The sequence below is a fragment of the Eucalyptus grandis genome, chromosome 4 (genome assembly GCF_016545825.1).
Source record: "Eucalyptus grandis isolate ANBG69807.140 chromosome 4, ASM1654582v1, whole genome shotgun sequence".
In the NCBI taxonomy this organism is placed as follows: Eukaryota; Viridiplantae; Streptophyta; class Magnoliopsida; order Myrtales; family Myrtaceae; genus Eucalyptus; species Eucalyptus grandis.
In genome coordinates, this window is record NC_052615.1 from 38,815,982 (window position 1) to 38,834,639 (window position 18,658).

The 18,658-nt window shown below is 40.6% G+C and overlaps 1 protein-coding gene across 1 annotated transcript; it reads right to left on the reverse strand.

Moving 5' to 3' along the window:
* Positions 1-4,075: 4,075 nt before the first annotated feature.
* LOC104443292 (disease resistance protein RPM1) lies at positions 4,076-6,358 on the reverse strand. Its single transcript, XM_010056621.3, has one exon. The coding sequence runs from the start codon at positions 6,356-6,358 to the stop codon at positions 4,076-4,078; it is 2,283 nt and encodes a 760-aa protein (XP_010054923.2).
* Between the last annotated feature and the right edge of the window lie 12,300 nt (positions 6,359-18,658).

The following is an 18,658-nucleotide window of genomic DNA, read 5'->3' on the forward strand; positions in this document are numbered from 1 at the left end:
TGTCTAGCTGTGTATCAATAACGTGCTCTCTTTACTGATTTGTGCTCTTGTGTGTTGTTACTGCATCTATTACAGCAACTTCCAAGAAATCCTTTCTGTGCATAAGATAGGTGTCCATGGAATTAGCTAGTTTGGTATTGCCTTGTACTTTTGTTTTGGTTAAAAAGAAGTGACTACTGTTTATTTGGTTTTTGTTCATGTTATAAAAGAGTAAATGTAATATGATTAAAGAGTCGAAAGCTTTTATGGAAGTTCGGCTTTGTTGCTGATGGTTGAATATTTCTCTTAAATTGTGTCAAATTGTTTGCTTAGCTGGAAACTTGCTATAAGTTTCAAAATCAGATCTTCATCACGACGTGAGCTTGGTTAATTGACTCTTTAATTGACTGTCTCTGGCATAGTTTGGGTCAATATAGAGAAAACAGCTCAGCAGATATAATGTTTTATTCGGATCTTGTTTATGTTATAAACAAAACCCCCACTTGAATATCTGAATAAAGCGTGAACATTCAACAATAATGAGGGGAAATCTGACGAGGAAACGTTGGTAATGATGATTGACTTTCAAGTATATTCGCAAATTCAGTTGATGAGTTAATATAAATGTTATGTACTTTGCAAACACAACCCGTTCAAATCTTAAACAAATTTAACGCACTCCATGACTGAGTTCGAATCCCACAGTGCATGTCCATCGTTGTATATACGAGCAAATTAACTATTTTTAATGCATCTGTATCATTTGCTTATATCATAATAGGCAAAAATGATAGAAGCAACTTTTACCTTTTATGACGGTTCCAGATACTTAATGTGTGATGAATTCAAAAAAGCAAATTCATCAACACGGTTGAGTTCCGGAGTTAATACATATGCTTAACATCGCCCCTATCGTGATTTATCTAGATTTAAATTGGGTCATGGACTATATATATAAAAGCTCAACGTCGCGTATCAACATCAACTCTTTACTAGGGGTGAAGCCGAGTCAAGCTACTTGGAACTAGCTCGAGATCGACTTATGTAATTTTGAGTCAAGTTCGAATTATATGAGTGTCTTCTCAAGTCGAGTTCAACCTTAACTCGGAAATGTGACCATTACTATTGTCCGGTGTTGACACTCAATAATATATCTGCAAGCACGTGCTAGTCACGAGGGGCAGAAAATTCTAAAATTGCCTTTGTTGCCGTATGTGGGTTGTAATTACATTGGCCCAACACATAAGTGGTTATGAAAATAAAGGATAGTTAGGGATTTCAAGAATCCTTAGGCTGAATTTCGATGGACATACAAGCAAAGACATATAATTCCATGATGAAGCAGTTGATTGCCACGTGTCAAAGCTAAGGGACGCTTTTGAAGACACAACATTGACAACGAATTTAGGTGGGAACAGTTGAGGGGCACCAAACTCAAGATGAGCAATTAATCCTTGCTGAACAAGCCATGAGAATGTTATCGAACAAGTCAAAAACCAAATATGGATAAGGTGGTTCAACATGAAACGTGGAGTGACTTTTGAGGAGGAAGTAATTGACCATTGGCGGTTACCAAATTGGCCTATAAATACCGGAGGCAATCCAGCAAAGAACCCCAAACAACATAGAAAATTACTTTATCTTACTTTTATCCATACTTAGTCTAGCTTAATTATAGCTTAAGATTCCTGTCATAAATTCAATTCTAGCGAGTGTCTATATTCCAGGCAATATTATTGATTAGATTCCAACATCGTGTCCTTATAATCATCTAGGAGCAGTGTTTGCTAGGTGATGTTACCACTCTCTAGCGTTATCGATTGGATTCCGACATTGTGTCCTTATAATAATCTAGAAGGAGTGTTCACTAGGTGTTGTAGCCATTGTCTAGCATTATTGATTAGATTTCGACATTGTGTCCTCATACCCATCTAAGAGTGTGTCTACTAGGGGCACACATGACAAAATTTCTGGAATAGAAATCAATTTCTATTCCATTGACGAATTTCTCAACAAAGAAACGCGTTTGATAACGATTCATAATTTCTATTTCTAAAGTAAAAATTCGTTTGATGAGAGAATAAAATTTCTATTTCTAGGAGTGGCGACGGCCAACATTCGGTGGTCAGAGTTTGACGTTCAGCAATCGGCGTTCGACGTTCAGCGATTGACGGCGAGTGGTCAGAGTCCAACATCCGACGGCCAATGTCCGGAGTCCAGCGTTCGATGTTTGGAAGCCGGCAATCGGTAGCTAGTGGTGGGTGGCCAACGGCCGAAGTCCGATGGTCGGAGGAGGGTGGCCAAGTTGGAGTTCGATGGCCGGCGGCGGGGGGCTAATGGCCGATAGCATGTGGCCAACGACCGGAGTTCGGTCGCCGGCAACTAGCGGTTGGCGGCGGGTGGCCAATGGTTGGAGTCCAATGGTTGACATTTGACGGCTGGTGGTGACTGACGGGCGGTCGGCGGTAGGCATTTGGTGTCCGGTGGTTGGTGATGAGTTGCCAACGACCGACGAGTGTCCAACATCCGATGGCTGGTGATCGGTGACAAGCGGTTGGAGTTTGATGGTTGACGGCTGACGTTTGGTGGTCGGCGATCAGTGGCGAGCGGCTGATGGCCGGGGCCGGTGGCGGGCGGGCGGCGACCGGTGGCAGGTGTTCGGCATCCCATGGGCGGCGGGTGGGCGATGGGTGATGATGAGAGTGAACGATGAAGAAAGTTTTGATTTCTCATTTATATTCCAAAAATAGAAAAGCTAAAAATTTTAACTTCTGATTTCTACTCTAAATCTATTTCTAAAATAGAAATTTATTCCAGAAATAGAAAAATAATATTGTGTTACCAAACAGATTTCTGTTCCAAACCTATTTTAGGGAATAGAGAAACGGAGAAATAGAGAAATAGAAACGTTGTCATGCGCACTCTAGGTGTTATCTTCATTGTCCAAAGTTGTCAATTAGATTTGATGTTGTGTGCTCGAACTTATTAGAGAGCAGTGCTTTCTAGGTGCTTTATTAATAACTAGCATTGTTGAAGCATCTTCAATATTGTACAAACCACTTTAATTTTAATGGGTTTTTATTATCATGGTAAAGTGAGTTCATATGACACTATTGACTAAGTTTTGACATTGATTATTGCTGGTATTAAGCTCGCATTAGGTTGGTGACTTCTTTAGATTCGAGGTCATATGGTGTATAGTCTCGTTTGCATTTGACTCTCATTGCCCAAAGCTAACACAGAACCCGAGTCTCCTTTAATAAAACCAGAATATAACACTTAGTGAAACATTTTTTTTTTTTTTTGCGGGATCCAAAAGCGACGAAACACTCGGACAAATTACTTCATATAAAGAACTCTGAATTTTGATGCAGGGGAAAGCCACAATAGAATTACCAGAAAACGGGTTATCTTTAACCATCTCTTACCTTCACCACCGTAGTCGATCCCTGTTATGCTATTTCTTTTTATATTTCTCAATATCTTGGCATAAACTCGGTAGGATTCTAGCATACAGAGAACCAATTGGTTTCCTTCTTGTTCATTCCTAACCAAGATGGGTAAATGCACATTTTGTTCATTCCTAACCGAGATGGAAATAGAAAACATAAGAAGAAATTGCTTCCACTTCTAAGTGATGTAAGTCAAGTCGGTAATGGGTGGATGCACATTTTCATGGAGTCAAGTTACAGGTTGATCCAATAAACAGAACTGGATGGACATTTTTCCTTTCTAGTTATTTACTCTACTTGGCCACAATTAGTTGGCTGCAACTTTCATTTGGTCATGATGGACTGCTGTGTCATCCTCCAAGTCCATCACGGCCTCACCCGGTTTGCTCTGTGCAGATTCGTCTGTTCCGTTAGGACAAATTTTCATAAACCTACTGAGGTTTGATTAACACACCTGCCCTGAATTTGAGGAGTAGTATTAGTACTGCAAATTTGAGTAAAATCTGGTTATGCAGCACTTCTGCAAGTTTGCAACTTGAACTAGACAGATTGATGGGCTCTACCATATCATCAACAACAATTAGTATGGTACAGGGAATAAACCTTGCATTCGACATAGTGAAGTCATTTACAAAATTAAGCAGTTACAATAATATAACAACCGTTAAGCCTCCAAACGGCAACACATTACTTCCAACAAGGGAAGACCTTGCTGATGTCGCATCAGTTCTCCGAGGATGAGAGCTCTTCTCCTCACCTGTTCTCTCTATCCACTTTACATCCCAGCCCCCATCTGTCCAATAGCCATAACGTAGTTCGGGAATATGCGATACTCTCTTGTAGTCTTCATCTTGTTGACCGAGCTTGAGTTTCTTGATCAATGTGTCGGGCATGACAAAGAACTCAAGCAGTTTGAGTTTCGTTAGGTACTCAATTCCTGAAGGCACGTTTTTCAATAGCTCGCATCTCGAGATCATCAGCTTCTCGAGGCAAGGCATTGCTCCATTCTCGAACCCGATAAATGTGAGGTTCTCGAAGTGATCCAGAGCTAATATCTTAAGCTTTTTGAAGCCTTCTTTAGTTAAGGTCAGTGTTTCCCAGTTGTGAGCTTGGAGCAACTCAAGATGCACAAGATTGGGCAAACTTGTGAGTGGTATCAGTGGGTCATCCCTTAGCTGACACCATCTCAAGTGCAATATGACGAGGCTTTGGAGGTTGGCAATCCAGTGTGGCAATGTGTGCAGACGTCCTCTCAAGTAGATCCTTTGGAGTAGCGGCGGAGGTGAAGAGAGGTGACCCAAATCGATTTCTTCATCGTCTGTAAATGATGAGACAGAAAGAGAAAGGAGGTTGGTCAATTCAGCTATTGATGAGCACAGATTCTTTCCGTCTTCTTTCTTCAACTTCAAAATGCATAACCTCTTCAGTTGGTGCAATTTCCCGAGCTCTGTAATCATTGTGCTGCTTCCATCATCATCTACCACTATATAGCAGAGCTTCTGTAAATTTTGCAGAGTTCCAATTTCTGCAAGAGTCTTGAAGCCGTGCTTAGTGTGATAGTAGGAATCTTGTTCATAACGGTATACCAACAGATGGCGAAGTTTTTGGAGTTTGATAATCTCAACAGGCAATTCGGTGACTTTGGAATGCTTTAGGTCTAGAGTCTCTAGGTGTTGAAGCCATCCTATTGATCTCGGGATTGTTTTCACCTCTGTATTTCTAAGGTTCAAGTACCTCTTTAGAGGAGCACCTTGGAAGTCTAAAACCCGCACTAGTTTGAAGTCACAACTGAGCACCATATTGATGGATGACTCGTCAAGCTTGAAAATAAAAAGAGATCGGAGTTCAGAATGGTTCATATTTTGCCGTGAAATCTCAAGCATCTTGTGAATGGAAAGGTAACGAGTTCCATCAAGCCGCTCTGGACATTGCTTGTCACGTACGATAGTGTAGTTCCGCTCTTTGGACTTGGCAATACAGATTTTCTGTAGATGGTGATGGATACGACACATCTGTACCCTTCCGTCAGTTGTTGTCTCTGCCACTTGCAGAAGGCTTCGGTTCAGAAGATCGTTGAGGTAATCCTCAGCAACTTCTTCTGGTGTCTCACCTTCCTTTGGCTCAACAAAACCTTCCGCCATCCATAATCGAATCAACCGCATACGTTCAATCTTATGATCCTCAGGAAAAACACTCAAGTGCAAGAAACAAGATTTGAGGTAGTGAGGCAAATCGTTGAAACTTAGAGAAAGTACCTTCTTCAACTTGTTCAATCCAACATTACCATGAAGGCTACGGCATACCTTGGCCCATTCATCTATCCTGCCTTGGTCCTTTGTAGCCAGAATGCCACTGACCGCCACAATAGCAAGGGGCAGTCCCTCGCAATTCCGTAAGATGCTCCTACAAATCTTCTCCAGATAGAGAGGACAAGAGTTATCCCTAAACGTCCTCATGCAGAAGAGCTCCCACGATTGTTCATCGCTCAAAGGCTCCATGTTGTGGACCTCTCCAGTGAATTCTGTGCAGGCATTCAATGCTAAATCTGTCTTGCGCGTGGTGAGAATTATGCGGCTATCCTGCTCATCATTTGGCAGCACGTATTTCACGTCGTCCCATCTGTCCAATTGCCACACATCATCAAGGACGATCAGGTACCTCGTGCCACTTTCCTGGAGCATGTTCTTGATCAACGTCTTGAGCAAGTCACGGTTTGAGACATCCAGCCCATCGAGCGCAGGTATCCCTTCAGGCACAGGTTTCCTTCTCCCACCTGTGATTTGTTGAAGCATGTCCCTGAGGACTCCTTCAGTCTCTGAAGATGGAGAGAGAGTGACCCACGCACGTGTGGCAAAGAGCTTCTTCACCAGTGGATCTTCATAGGCTTGCTTCACTAGGGTCGTCTTCTGATGTGAACATCGAGTCATATCGAGGAGGAGGTGCTAGGGACCCATTGTCTATTCCTACTGGTTCGATTACTCGAGCGCGGGCCAAACAATTCAAGCAAGCTGTTGGCGTCATGGTTCGTGATCTTTGGCGTGAAGATGACCTTGGATCAAATCTTGAAGAATCTTGGAAATCTTGGTGCAATTTAATTATCTTGTCACCAAATAATTGACCAAGTCAATTTATATATATATTCTTGTTTAAGAATATTCTAAAATAGGAATATTTTAGAATATATCGCATTAGATTTTTAGGGTTGGTTTTTAGGGTTTGTGTGGCAGCCTATATAAAGGATTTGCCAAATTTCTTTGAGGACGAAGATATTTTATTTTTTGGAGGAAAAGAATTGAGAGGTTCTCTTTTTACTGTTCTTTTGAGGACTTGACCTAATCAAGATTCTCTTCGACTTATCGAGCGAGATAGCGAATTCTTTCGCTTGTGGCGTCTATAACGTTGGTTGGTTGACACGTGTTCGTCAACAGGTCACGTTCATACCGAGGTTGCCAATCATAGGTTTGATTGGAGGTCGAGGTTTGCAATTCGCACCATCTGGGCCTTCGTAGAACGATCCTTCCGCAACGATTCACATCAGTTTGGTATCAGAGCTTGCTTCTACAAGGTCTATTTATCTTTAATTTTTCTGTTGATATTCAGCAATTTGAGATTTATTGAGTTAGGGTTTCGATTCTAGCTAATTTAGGGATCATATTGCTTTTGTGCTTCCATACGTAGTTGTTTGCTGTTAGTTTTAAATTTTCTTTTCTAGCATCTTAAATTGTATCTGAGTTCGTCAAAAAAAAAAAAGAAGAGAAAGGAAACGCACAAAAAAAAAGTGTGCAAAAAAAAAAAAACAGATTCGGCAAAAAAAAAAAAAAAAATTAGCCGAACAAAAAAAAAAAAATCAAGAAGGCGACTCGTTTGTTAGTAGACCAAATTGAAACAAAATCAGTAGTGATTTGCGTTTCAATTGGAATTTTGAAAGTTGTACTTGTTGGTTTGAAATTGTTACTTGCTGAAACAAAATCAATAGTGATCTAATCTTGTTTGATTAGTTTGATTGATTGTCGTGAGGGGTTGAGAGACAGGTTTTGAGTCCAATAAAGAGCTTGTGAAAAGAGAATACGAGAGGAAAAAGGCAAGAGTGTGTAAGCTTAATTGAGGGTGGAAAAAGCCTAGACTTGAGTTAAACACGAGAGGAGTGACAAACATCTCAAGAGAAAACACGTGAGGGAGCGATTGGTGAGGATTTTTTTAGACTAACGTTTACTTGCAGGTCTAAAATATGTCGCGCGAAGAAAGCGTGAATCAACGGGAGGTTGACTCCATACGAAGGGATGAAGCGCTCGTGGAAAGCATCCAGCAATTGAGGGTCGTAGTGGAGGAGCTTAGTGGCCGAATGATGGGGAATGGCATGAGGGTTGATGGTGACCGAGAGATACCCGAGGAAGGCCACAACATCAGCGAGATGCCTCTAGAACACAACATAGAAGGCAACGACAATATGATGATGATGAGGCCGACATGGAGGATGATCGAGATGCTCGATTTGAAAGGTGGAATGGAGGCCGAAGGTTTAGACACCGAGGAGATGATGAACTTGGCAACATCAAGATGAAGATTCCTTCCTTCCAAGGGAAGAATGATCCCGATGCGTATCTAGAGTGGGAGAAACGCATGGAGATGGTATTTGATTGCCAACGATACTCTGAGCTCAAAAAGGTAAAAATTGCAGCTGTTGAATTTACTGATTATGCTATAATTTGGTGGGATCAACTTGTGACTAGTAGGAGGCGCAATGGTGAAAGACCGATAGAGACGTGGGATGAGATGAAAGCGGTGATGAGAAGGCGTTTTGTACCTAGTCATTACCACCGAGATTTGTTTCAAAAGCTACAAAATCTCACACAAGGCAATAAGAGCGTGGAAGAGTATCACAAGGAGATGGAGATTGCCATGATCCGTGCTAATGTGATGGAGGACCGTGAGGCCACAATGTCAAGATTTTGAGTGGTTTGAGTCGAGACATAGCAAGGGTGGTAGAGCTGCAACACTATGTTGAATTGGAGGAATTGGTGGACAAAGCCATCAAAGTTGAGCGGCAATTGAAGTTGGACCGAAATCACAAGAGTGGAGGAGGTTCAAGTCAGAATTAGAGATCCAATTGGAAGAGAGATGAGAAGCCAAATTGGAGAGGAAACAACACCAAAACCGAAACCTCAAAGGAGAAGGAGAGGGACGGTAAAGTTGGAACGAATCCGGTTTCAGGTAAAACCGAAAATCCTAACACTAGAACTCGTGAAATTAAATGTTTTAAGTGTTTGGGCAGGGGTCATATGGCGAATCAATGCCCTAATAGGAGGGTGATGATCATGACTGGACATGGTGTTATTGAGTCCGAAAGTGAAAGGGAAGAAGATGATGATGAGATGCCACCATTGGAGGATTGTAGTGATGGAGAAGTGGCTATAAAAGGAGACTTATTGGTGGTTAGGCGTTCTCTGAGTGTGCAAGTAAAGGAGGAGGAGCATCACCAACAAAGAGATAATTTGTTTCATACAAGGTGTGTGGTGAATGGTAAGATCTGTAGTATGATAATTGATGGAGGTAGTTGTGCGAATGTGGCAAGTTGTATTATGGTGGATAAGTTGGGCTTGAAGACAACAAAGCACCCTAGGCCTTATAGACTTCAATGGTTAAATGATAGTGGTGAGGTGAAAGTGTCGAAGCAAGTTCGAATTCCATTTGAGATAGGGAGATATAAGGACGAGGTAGAGTGTGATGTTGTACCTATGCAAGCGGGTCATATCTTGCTTGGAAGACCATGGCAATATGATCGAAAGGTACATCATGATGGATATACTAATCGTTATTCATTGGTGATGAATCAAAAGACTTATACCTTGGTACCAATGACACCTAGTGAGGTGTATCAAGATCAATTAAAGTTACAACGAGAAGCCGAGAGAGAGAGAAAATGTGAGAAATCTGAGGGCTTGCGTGGTGTGTCTGAGACGCAAGGAAAAGGAGAGGCCGAGAGAAAGATTGTGGTAAAAACTGAGGGAAAAGAAGAGAGGAAAGAAAAGAGGCAAAATAATTTTTATGCAAAATCAAGTGAAGTGAGGAGAGCCTTAGTTCTAGATCGACCAATACTTGTACTTGTGTACAAGGAGGTTTTGTTTTCTACTAACGATCTTGACCCAAGTTTGCCTAGTCCTATTGTGTCTTTATTGCAGGAATTTGAAGATGTCTTTCCTGATGAACTTCCTGGAGGGATACCACCTATTCGAGGCATAGAACATCAAATTGACTTGATTCCTGGTGCGCCATTACCTAATCGACCCGCATATCGAAGCAATCCCGAGGAGACAAATGAACTTCAGCGATAAGTTAGTGAATTATTGGAACGAGGGCATGTGAGAGAGAGTCTTAGCCCATGCGCCGTCCCTGTTTTGTTAGTGCCAAAGAAGGATGGAACTTGGCGAATGTGTGTCGATTGCCGAGCAATCAATAATATTACGGTAAAGTATCGACATCCTATTCCTAGATTAGATGACATGTTGGATGAGTTGCATGGTTCTTGTATTTTCACTAAGATCGATTTGAAAAGTGGTTATCATCAAATTAGGATGAAAGAAGGTGATGAATGGAAAACTGCATTTAAGACCAAGTATGGATTATATGAGTGGTTAGTAATGCCATTTGGATTAACTAATGCACCAAGCACATTTATGCGACTTATGAATCATGTTTTGCGTGCTTTTTATTGGTCGATTTGTGGTTGTCTATTTCGATGACATCTTGATTTATAGCCGAAGTCCTGATGACCATATTGAGCATGTGCGAGCTGTCTTGCGTTTTTAAGAGCCGAGCAATTATACGCTAATCTAAAGAAGTGCTCTTTTGTTACCAACAAATTAGTATTTCTAGGATTTGTTGTTAGTGCTAATGGTATACAGGTTGATGAAGAAAAGGTTAAAGCAATCCGTGAATGGCCAACGCCTAAGACCATAGGAGAGGTGCGTAGCTTTCATGGATTGGCGAGTTTTTATCGACGATTTGTGAGAAATTTCAGCACCATTGCCGCACCTTTAACTGAGGTTATCAAGAAGCACGTGGGTTTCACGTGGGGAGAAGAGCAAGAGAAAGCCTTTAATCTGCTAAAAGATAAGTTAACTAATGCTCCTTTGTTATCTTTGCCGAATTTCAGTGCTACTTTTGAGATAGAGTGCGATGCTTCTGGTACAGGAATTGGAGCCGTGTTGATGCAAGGAGGGCGTCCCATAGCTTATTTCAGCGAAAAATTGAGTGGAGCAACATTGAATTATCCTACCTATGATAAGGAGATGTATGCTTTAGTGCGAGCTTTGGAGACTTGGCAACATTATTTATGGCCAAAGGAGTTTGTGATCCACACCGACCATGAGACCTTGAAGTACTTGAAAGGACAGCAAAAGTTGAATAAAAGACATGCCAAATGGATGGAGTTCATTGAGACTTTTCCATATGTGATCAAGTACAAGAAAGGTAAGGAAAATGTGGTAGCCGATGCACTTTCTCGAAGGTATGCGATTCTAACTATTTTAGAAGCAAAGTGTCTAGGTTTTGAGCATATCAAGGGCTTATATATTGATGATGATGACTTTGGGAGAGTCTATGAAGCATGTGAACACGCTGCATTTGATAAATTTTATAGGCATGAAGGTTATCTTTTCGTGAAAACAAACTATGTTTGCCTAAGTGTTCTTTGCGTGAATTGTTGGTGCGAGAAGCTCATAGTGGTGGTTTAATGGGGCATTTTGGCATTAATAAGACTTATGAAGTGCTGTATGAACATTTTTATTGGCCACATATGAAGAGAGATGTCACACGTGTTTGTGAGAGATGCATTGCTTGTAAGCAATCGAAGTCTACAACTAAACCGCATGGCTTGTATACACCATTACCTATTCCAACGCATCCTTGGATTGATATTTCTATGGATTTTGTGTTAGGATTGCCTAGGTCTAAGTATGGTAGAGATTCTATTTATGTGGTTGTTGATCGGTTTTCAAAGATGGCTCATTTTATACCTTGTCATAAAACTGATGATGCATCTCATATTGCTAATTTGTTCTTTAAGGAGGTTGTACGTTTGCATGGCATGCCTAGATCGATTGTTTCAGATCGAGATTCTAAATTTCTTAGCTACTTTTGGAAAACATTGTGGAAAAACTAGGAACACGATTGTTATTTTCTACTACTTGTCATCCACAGACCGATGGTCAAACCGAGGTAGTTAATAGAACTTTAGGGGTATTGTTGCGTGCTATTATTAAAAAGAACATAAAATCTTGGGAAGATTGTCTGCCACATGTTGAATTTGCATATAATAGGAGCATGCATTCTGCTACTAAATTTACACCATTTGAGGTTGTCTATGGTTTTAATCCATTAACTCCGTTAGATTTAACCCCTTTACCTGTTGATAAGCGTGTGGATTTAGATGGAGCAAAGAAAGCTGAATTTATCAAGTCGTTGCATGAGAAGACGCGCACAAATATTGAGCGCAAGACTGAGCAATATGCAAGGCAAGCTAACAAAGGGCGCAAGGAAGTGGTGTTTGAACCTGGCGATTGGGTTTGGGTTCATATGCGCAAAGAGAGATTTCCTGAGCAGCGACATTCTAAGTTATTACCGCGAGGGGATGGACCATTCATGGTTTTGGAAAGAGTTAACAATAATGCTTACAAGCTTGATCTTCCAGGTAAGTATGACGTTAGTGCCACATTTAATGTTTCTGACTTGACTCTTTTTGATGCTAGTGATGATTTGAGGACAAATCCTTTGCACGGGGGAGGGAATGATGTGGACATCGAGTCATATCGAGGAGGAGGTGCTAGGGACCCATTGTCTATTCCTACTGGTTCGATTACTCGAGCGCGGGCCAAACAATTCAAGCAAGCTGTTGGCGTCATGGTTCGTGATCTTTGGCGTGAAGATGACCTTGGATCAAATCTTGAAGAATCTTGGAAATCTTGGTGCAATTTAATTATCTTGTCACCAAATAATTGACCAAGTCAATTTATATATATATTCTTGTTTAAGAATATTCTAAAATAGGAATATTTTAGAATATATCGCATTAGATTTTTAGGGTTGGTTTTAGGGTTTGTGTGGCAGCCTATATAAAGGATTTGCCAAATTTCTTTGAGGACGAAGATATTTTATTTTTTGGAGGAAAAGAATTGAGAGGTTCTCTTTTTACCGTTCTTTTGAGGACTTGACCTAATCAAGATTCTCTTCGACTTATCGAGCGAGATAGCGAATTCTTTCGCTCGTGGCGTCTATAACGTTGGTTGGTTGACACGTGTTCGTCAACGAGTCACGTTCATACCGAGGTTGCCAATCACAGGTTTGATTGGAGGTCGAGGTTTGCAATTCGCACCATCTGGGCCTTCGTAGAACGATCCTTCCGCAACGATTCACATCATCTTCCCCAACCCTCCCATCCCGACAACGGAAACTATTTGCCGGCCAGGTCGACCCTCGATCATCCATTCAATAAGCTTCTTCTTGGGCTTTTCGATGCCAACCAGATCCTTTTGTGCTAACAAAAGGGCATCTCCTCGGTGATCTTGCCATGCGTTTGACGGGGAGGCTGAGCTTTGACCTTGTTCCGGGGTCCTGCTCGATTGGAGTTGCAACATCTCCCGTTCATCCCTATTGCTTCTCACTCGGGTGAAAATATCCTTCATTTGGTGCATGACCCTTCGGCAAGCCTTCGGAGTCCTCACATATCGAGGCATCTTACTCTGGAGAAAACCACGGAGCCCACCTCCTTGATCATGCATCGACAACAGCTCATACTCATCAAGACGGTTTTCGGCGTCGTACGAGAGGTCCCGGATTTGCTTGATCAATTCTTTGGCTTTGTCCTCACACTCTCCTAGTGAATCTACCTCCTTCAGGAAGGCTCTGGTGAGGCGATTCACTTCTCTCACACTGTCTACTATTCGCCAATGACCCACCAACAGTTGCAACTCATTCCCGATCCCGATAACCTCGAGAATCTTTCCCAGCAGAAAGTCGGCCATCGCCCGTGGATTTGCCTATTCAAATTGACACTTTTCACTGGTTCAGAAAGTTATGATCTAATCTTTGTTGTGCTCGGCACATAAACCGGTCCATTCCTGAAGTTGGTTTGAGTAAGGTTTTCAACGGAACTAAACTAAAAAGTACCAATCAGATTTGGTTTCTTCCCTCACTCATTTCGGCCAAACAATATAATTTTTCTACCTTGTAAACTCTGTCAAAGTGTCCTATGGCAATATTTAAGTTCATCCCCAAAATAATATATAGTTCAACTCGCTTCTTATTTAAGTCGTACTTTGTAGGTCCAGAATCCAAATTAATTTGATTCAGTCGACACAACCCGTGCGTATTTTCGGAACTCTGGTTTTTGGCCAGCGTTCCCATTGAGAGCTTTAGTCACTCTCAAATCCTACATAAAACCACAATTCTTACTGGGGCAAACCCGGGCAGAACACTCTCTAATCCTTTCGGCACATGATCAGAGTGTCGTTGCCGGAGAATATAGTGGCCAACATAATTGCATCCCACGGAAAATGATAATACACACTGCAAAATTACTATAACATTAATTGGATTCTGAGTAAATGCGGTAGGTACATGCCCAACACGAAGATAGTGTTCCTTTTCTTTTGGTCAGAACATACAAAAATGAGCATGGCATGCTGTTTGATAAATCGCCCTATTTCTTGAGGAAGAAGCCGATTGAAAACGATCGCAATGACTTGCGCTGCAGGGGATTATGTATACAATGAATAAAGCACCTATCCACGATAAGAATGCGATAAGAAAATACGTAAGACGTCATTACCAACAATAAAAAAGAAATAGCACTGGGGTTTCCTGGTGATTTCTCAGAAGATAACCACGAAGAAACAACTCCCTTTCGTTGAGGTGGAGGTGAATAGGTCCTGATTATAGAAGACAGAACTGTCTTTTCTTATTTATACGTACATGTGAGATGATCGTCTTTAATTAAGTAGGCAAGCTGACCATCCAAACTTATCGATCTGAACGCAATCCCAGCGACGTGCGTCGCTAAGTTAACTCATTGTTCTTTGACTGAATTTTACCTTTCCATTCCATTCTTCCTTTTTGTAAGTTCAGCACGTAGTGACGAGTTGTTTGTCAAACGTTAAAAATCAAACCATCAAACGACCAATGCGAAATCATTCTGTTAATTTTGTTAACAAGCAGCAGAGACGAACCTTGGCCCTGTATGTGTTGGACCTAAAAATGGTCAAAATAGGTATTCGCCGTCTTTTGAAAAACATTGGCTTTGGGCCACATCGACCACATTAAGCAAGATATCAACTTTACAGTTACAAGATGTAATGGAAATTATGCCAACTAGATTGTGATTGGCGTAGGTTTGGCTAACTAGAGTTTTGGCCCGTTTGATATTGGCATTGGCCCATTGTAAAGATGTCATCATGGAGAAAAAGAAGCAGAGGCAATGAGGCCACGACTTTGGGATCACAGGATGTGGGGATCATGGTCTAACATGTGGAACAGGCAGGTCAAAGACATGTGGCAGAAGTGATTCGCATTACATGGAGTTGTAATTGACATGATGTCCAATTGGTTAAAGCCAGAGAAAATTGTAAAAGAGGTTATTTTCTAGCCAAGCCGCATCCTTGAAATATCGGAATGGTCGAAGCGGATTGGCATATGTAGATTGGCAATCGGCATGGATACCATACTTGTTTTCAGAAATTGATACCAGCACGCGAGGCCCTTTACTTGGGAAGTATGTGAGTGAGTCCTATAACATTGAAGTGAGATTCTAAAGTCTCATTACTATAAAAAGAAGTCTAAGGAGAGAAGAAGGATGCGCGCTAACATATTTAACTTATTTCTTTTCGGTTGCTGCTTCTTTTGTTTTTTTTTTTTTACAGAACTCTAAGCTCTTTTCAGTTTGATTTAAGCTTGTGCTACCGGGCTTAGCTCTTCCATATCCATAAGCTTAGTTTGGTCACCTAAAGTTGTCAAAAGACGGCCAAGGCCCGTGTTTAAAATCCCAATACCAAAACCTGGCCCACATACATACATCAAACAATATGTCTAGCCCAAAATGTGTTTAAGATATAAGCGAGATCCTATCACGCTTTCATGAAGTTTGGAGTTTACGTTCTTTCCTTTCCTCCATCTTTGTCAAGTTTTATAAAATGAGTCATGGGTGTTTTCAAGGAAAGGACACGGTTACGTACCATAATTTTTGTTTATCACTTATTTTAATGTTATAATTTTTTTGATAATCACTTAGGGTGCGTTTAGTAACTATTTTGTTTTCAAGAACAATTTCCACTTAGAAATAATTCTTTTTAATTTTGTTATTAGGAACAATTTTTGAACATTGAAGATATTTAGTAACTGCCCAAAATTTTTATTTCCGAAATAAAAATGCATTTAGTAGGATCCTTCAATTTTTTTGTTTTTTTAACCTTTTAATACTTTTAGTATATTTTTGTTATTTTTTTCTTTTTTCTTTTTCATTTCTTCTTCTTCTTCCTCCTTCTTTGTGACCGGTCGCTTGTGACAGGTTAGGCAAGGTCCGACGAGGCTTGGCTTCACCTAGATTTGTGAGGTTGAGGCTTGTGGTAGCCAGGTGAGCCTTTGGTGAGCTCTCTAGACCTCGCCCAACTAATCACCCACTATAGTTGGTGATGGTAGCGGCGGCAATGGCTGGTGACCAGTTGGGAGGAAGAAGAAGAGAGAAGAAGAAAAGAAGAATAGAAAGTAGAAAAAGAAAAATAGGATGGGCTTGATTCTTGAACTATTCTCGAGAACAAAAATGTAACTTTTTCTATTTCTTAATTCTATTCTAAATTTATTCTTGAGAAAAAAAATTTGTTAAATAAATTTTGTTCCAAATCTATTCCCAAAAGTAAAGGAATATAATCGGTTACTATTTAGTATGTTAACAAACATGCCTTTAGGTGTCATGACTTTTCTATAAAAAAGAGTCCATCACATGTGCCATAATTTTTAATGGCATGGCAATTTCTTGTACGAGAAATCGTCAACATCACTCAACTGAACATTCTCTCAAAATTATAACATCGAAGTAATCAATTAAAAAGTTATGACATCAAAATGAACGTTGTATGAAAGTTATGACACCTAACGTGCCATTTTTCCAGTGTTTCTATTATCTTGAATTTTCGAATTTTAAACTTTTTGACTACTTTCGTTACATACTTTTCTTGATATATAAGCATTCCACCCTTTTTTTTTGCTCTAGTTGAAGTCCGACGAAGAAGTTTTGGTCACCCGTGGTGCTCATCGTGAATTTACTCAGCATATTCTCTATTCCTTAATGACTAATTCCTTTGCATACTTCTCAGGACATATATATAATTCAAAAGCAAGTTAATTGATGTTTTATTCATCGATTAATTAAAAATAGATGATTCCAAACGTCACCCAACCGTCTCATGTTCTAATTTTTCTTGTTCTTGCAGAATACATAGCTAGATAGATTCATTGACATGACCATTTTTTCACTTGTGCTATAGGAAATGTTAAACGGACTAAAGTCAGTAGGAAGAGAATTCAATAATGAACCAGAAAAGAGTTAGATGTCTTAACCTTCAATGATCCTTTTCTCTCTGGTGAAAAAGAGGGGCAAAAGGACTAAAGAAATTACGTCACATCTGGGTACATATACACCAGCAAGCTATTTATTTGGCATATGTAAAGACGCAGGGTTAGGTCATTGATATAGAGCAACGAGCTGACTCCCATGAGAGGTTGTGCAGAAAAGTGCTCAGTCAATTCGACCACTGCCTTCCGACCTACTTCAAGAACTTTTTGGTGAATACCCAAGGAGGGAACAAGCTTCAAGCCCCACAGATACAGCCCAATCATCTGAAGAATGCATGACTTTTTATCTGAAGAAGTCATGCTAAAGCTAAGTTCCGAAACCTGTTCTGTCCTAGAGGGAATATCCATGCCACGCATAAAGTGAGAAATTTGAGTGGTGGTCTCTCTCGTTACCGGCCATTTTATCCTCATGATAACATTTCTAAATAGCACTCTCTTTTTAACTTCCACAATTTATTTGACGTATTTTTTTTTTATTGTTTTAACTTTTTCAATATTAATCACATATACATCAAGACAGAAAGATCTTAGCTTTTTACCAACATTCCCCTTAAGGACTTGCTAATATAATGTAATGAGTCGCTACGCGCATTGGAATACTTGTTTGAGTTTATTGGGTTGAGTTAGGGTCAGCCCAACTAAAGTTCGAAGTCTTAACAGTAACTCTAATTTCTCCAGACGAAAATACTGCTCATTCGGTATAGATTGTAAAGACTTGCGGGCAGAAGGTGCCTAAGTTTGCTGTTATATCTTGAATGATGATTTTGAATTAGTTTCACAGGCTGGATAGGATTAGGACTTGGTTGTCTCCTCCACTTTCTCCATTATGTGCGCTTTGTGGACGGTGTTATGAGACTAGAGACGCCCTGTTCCTTAAAAGTGGCTACTCTAGTGAGGTGTGGAAAAAGGTTTTGGAGCTGTGTGCTATTGATAGATCTAATGGTGGTTTGATGACTAAGTTTACTTGGCTTAAGCAGGAGGAAGTTTGTGGTAAAGGTTTCGGATTTAGATTGATTAAAATTGGCTTGGGAAGGCAGTGCTTGTTACGCTTGGAAAGCGGGGAATGAATTGGTACATAGACATATTTGTGCCTCTTGCGAATCGAGTGACTAACATAATCATGTTTAGCTGTCAAATTTAGCATTGAAGGCCGAAGGGGAACTCGAGCACGGGAATAATCTCTCCTTTTTGGGGGCTCTTTTATGTTCTAATTGGCACATTCATTTCTGAAAATGTTTTTCATGCTGTGATGACTTGGTTTTTTTTATGCCTTGTAGGGGGGGTTTGGTCTACTCACCCTTTATCGTCATCGAATGAGAACTCAACTTACCCATAAAAGAAAGAGAGAGAAGAAACAATGGGGACTGGCATAGGCCCACCTGAACATGCAACATTACTTGCACTTGGGGGACATGAAATCAATGTTTCCCCAAAGTCTCCGTCCTTAAAACTCTTAGAAATCTGGACCCGGTAAAGATGGTGGATCCGTGCGAATTACTACTCCCATGCATCCATTTGGCAAATTTGGGAAAAGCCTTTGAATTGGCTTCTTCGTTGGGCAATAAAAAGAGCACCCACCTCGAAAAATGCCCCCATCTTTCATGGAT

Bases quoted from the DNA above. Each gene is read 5' to 3' on its own strand.
- LOC104443292 (XM_010056621.3), bottom strand. From the start codon at position 6,358: ATGACTCGATGTTCACATCAGAAGACGACCCTAGTGAAGCAAGCCTAT.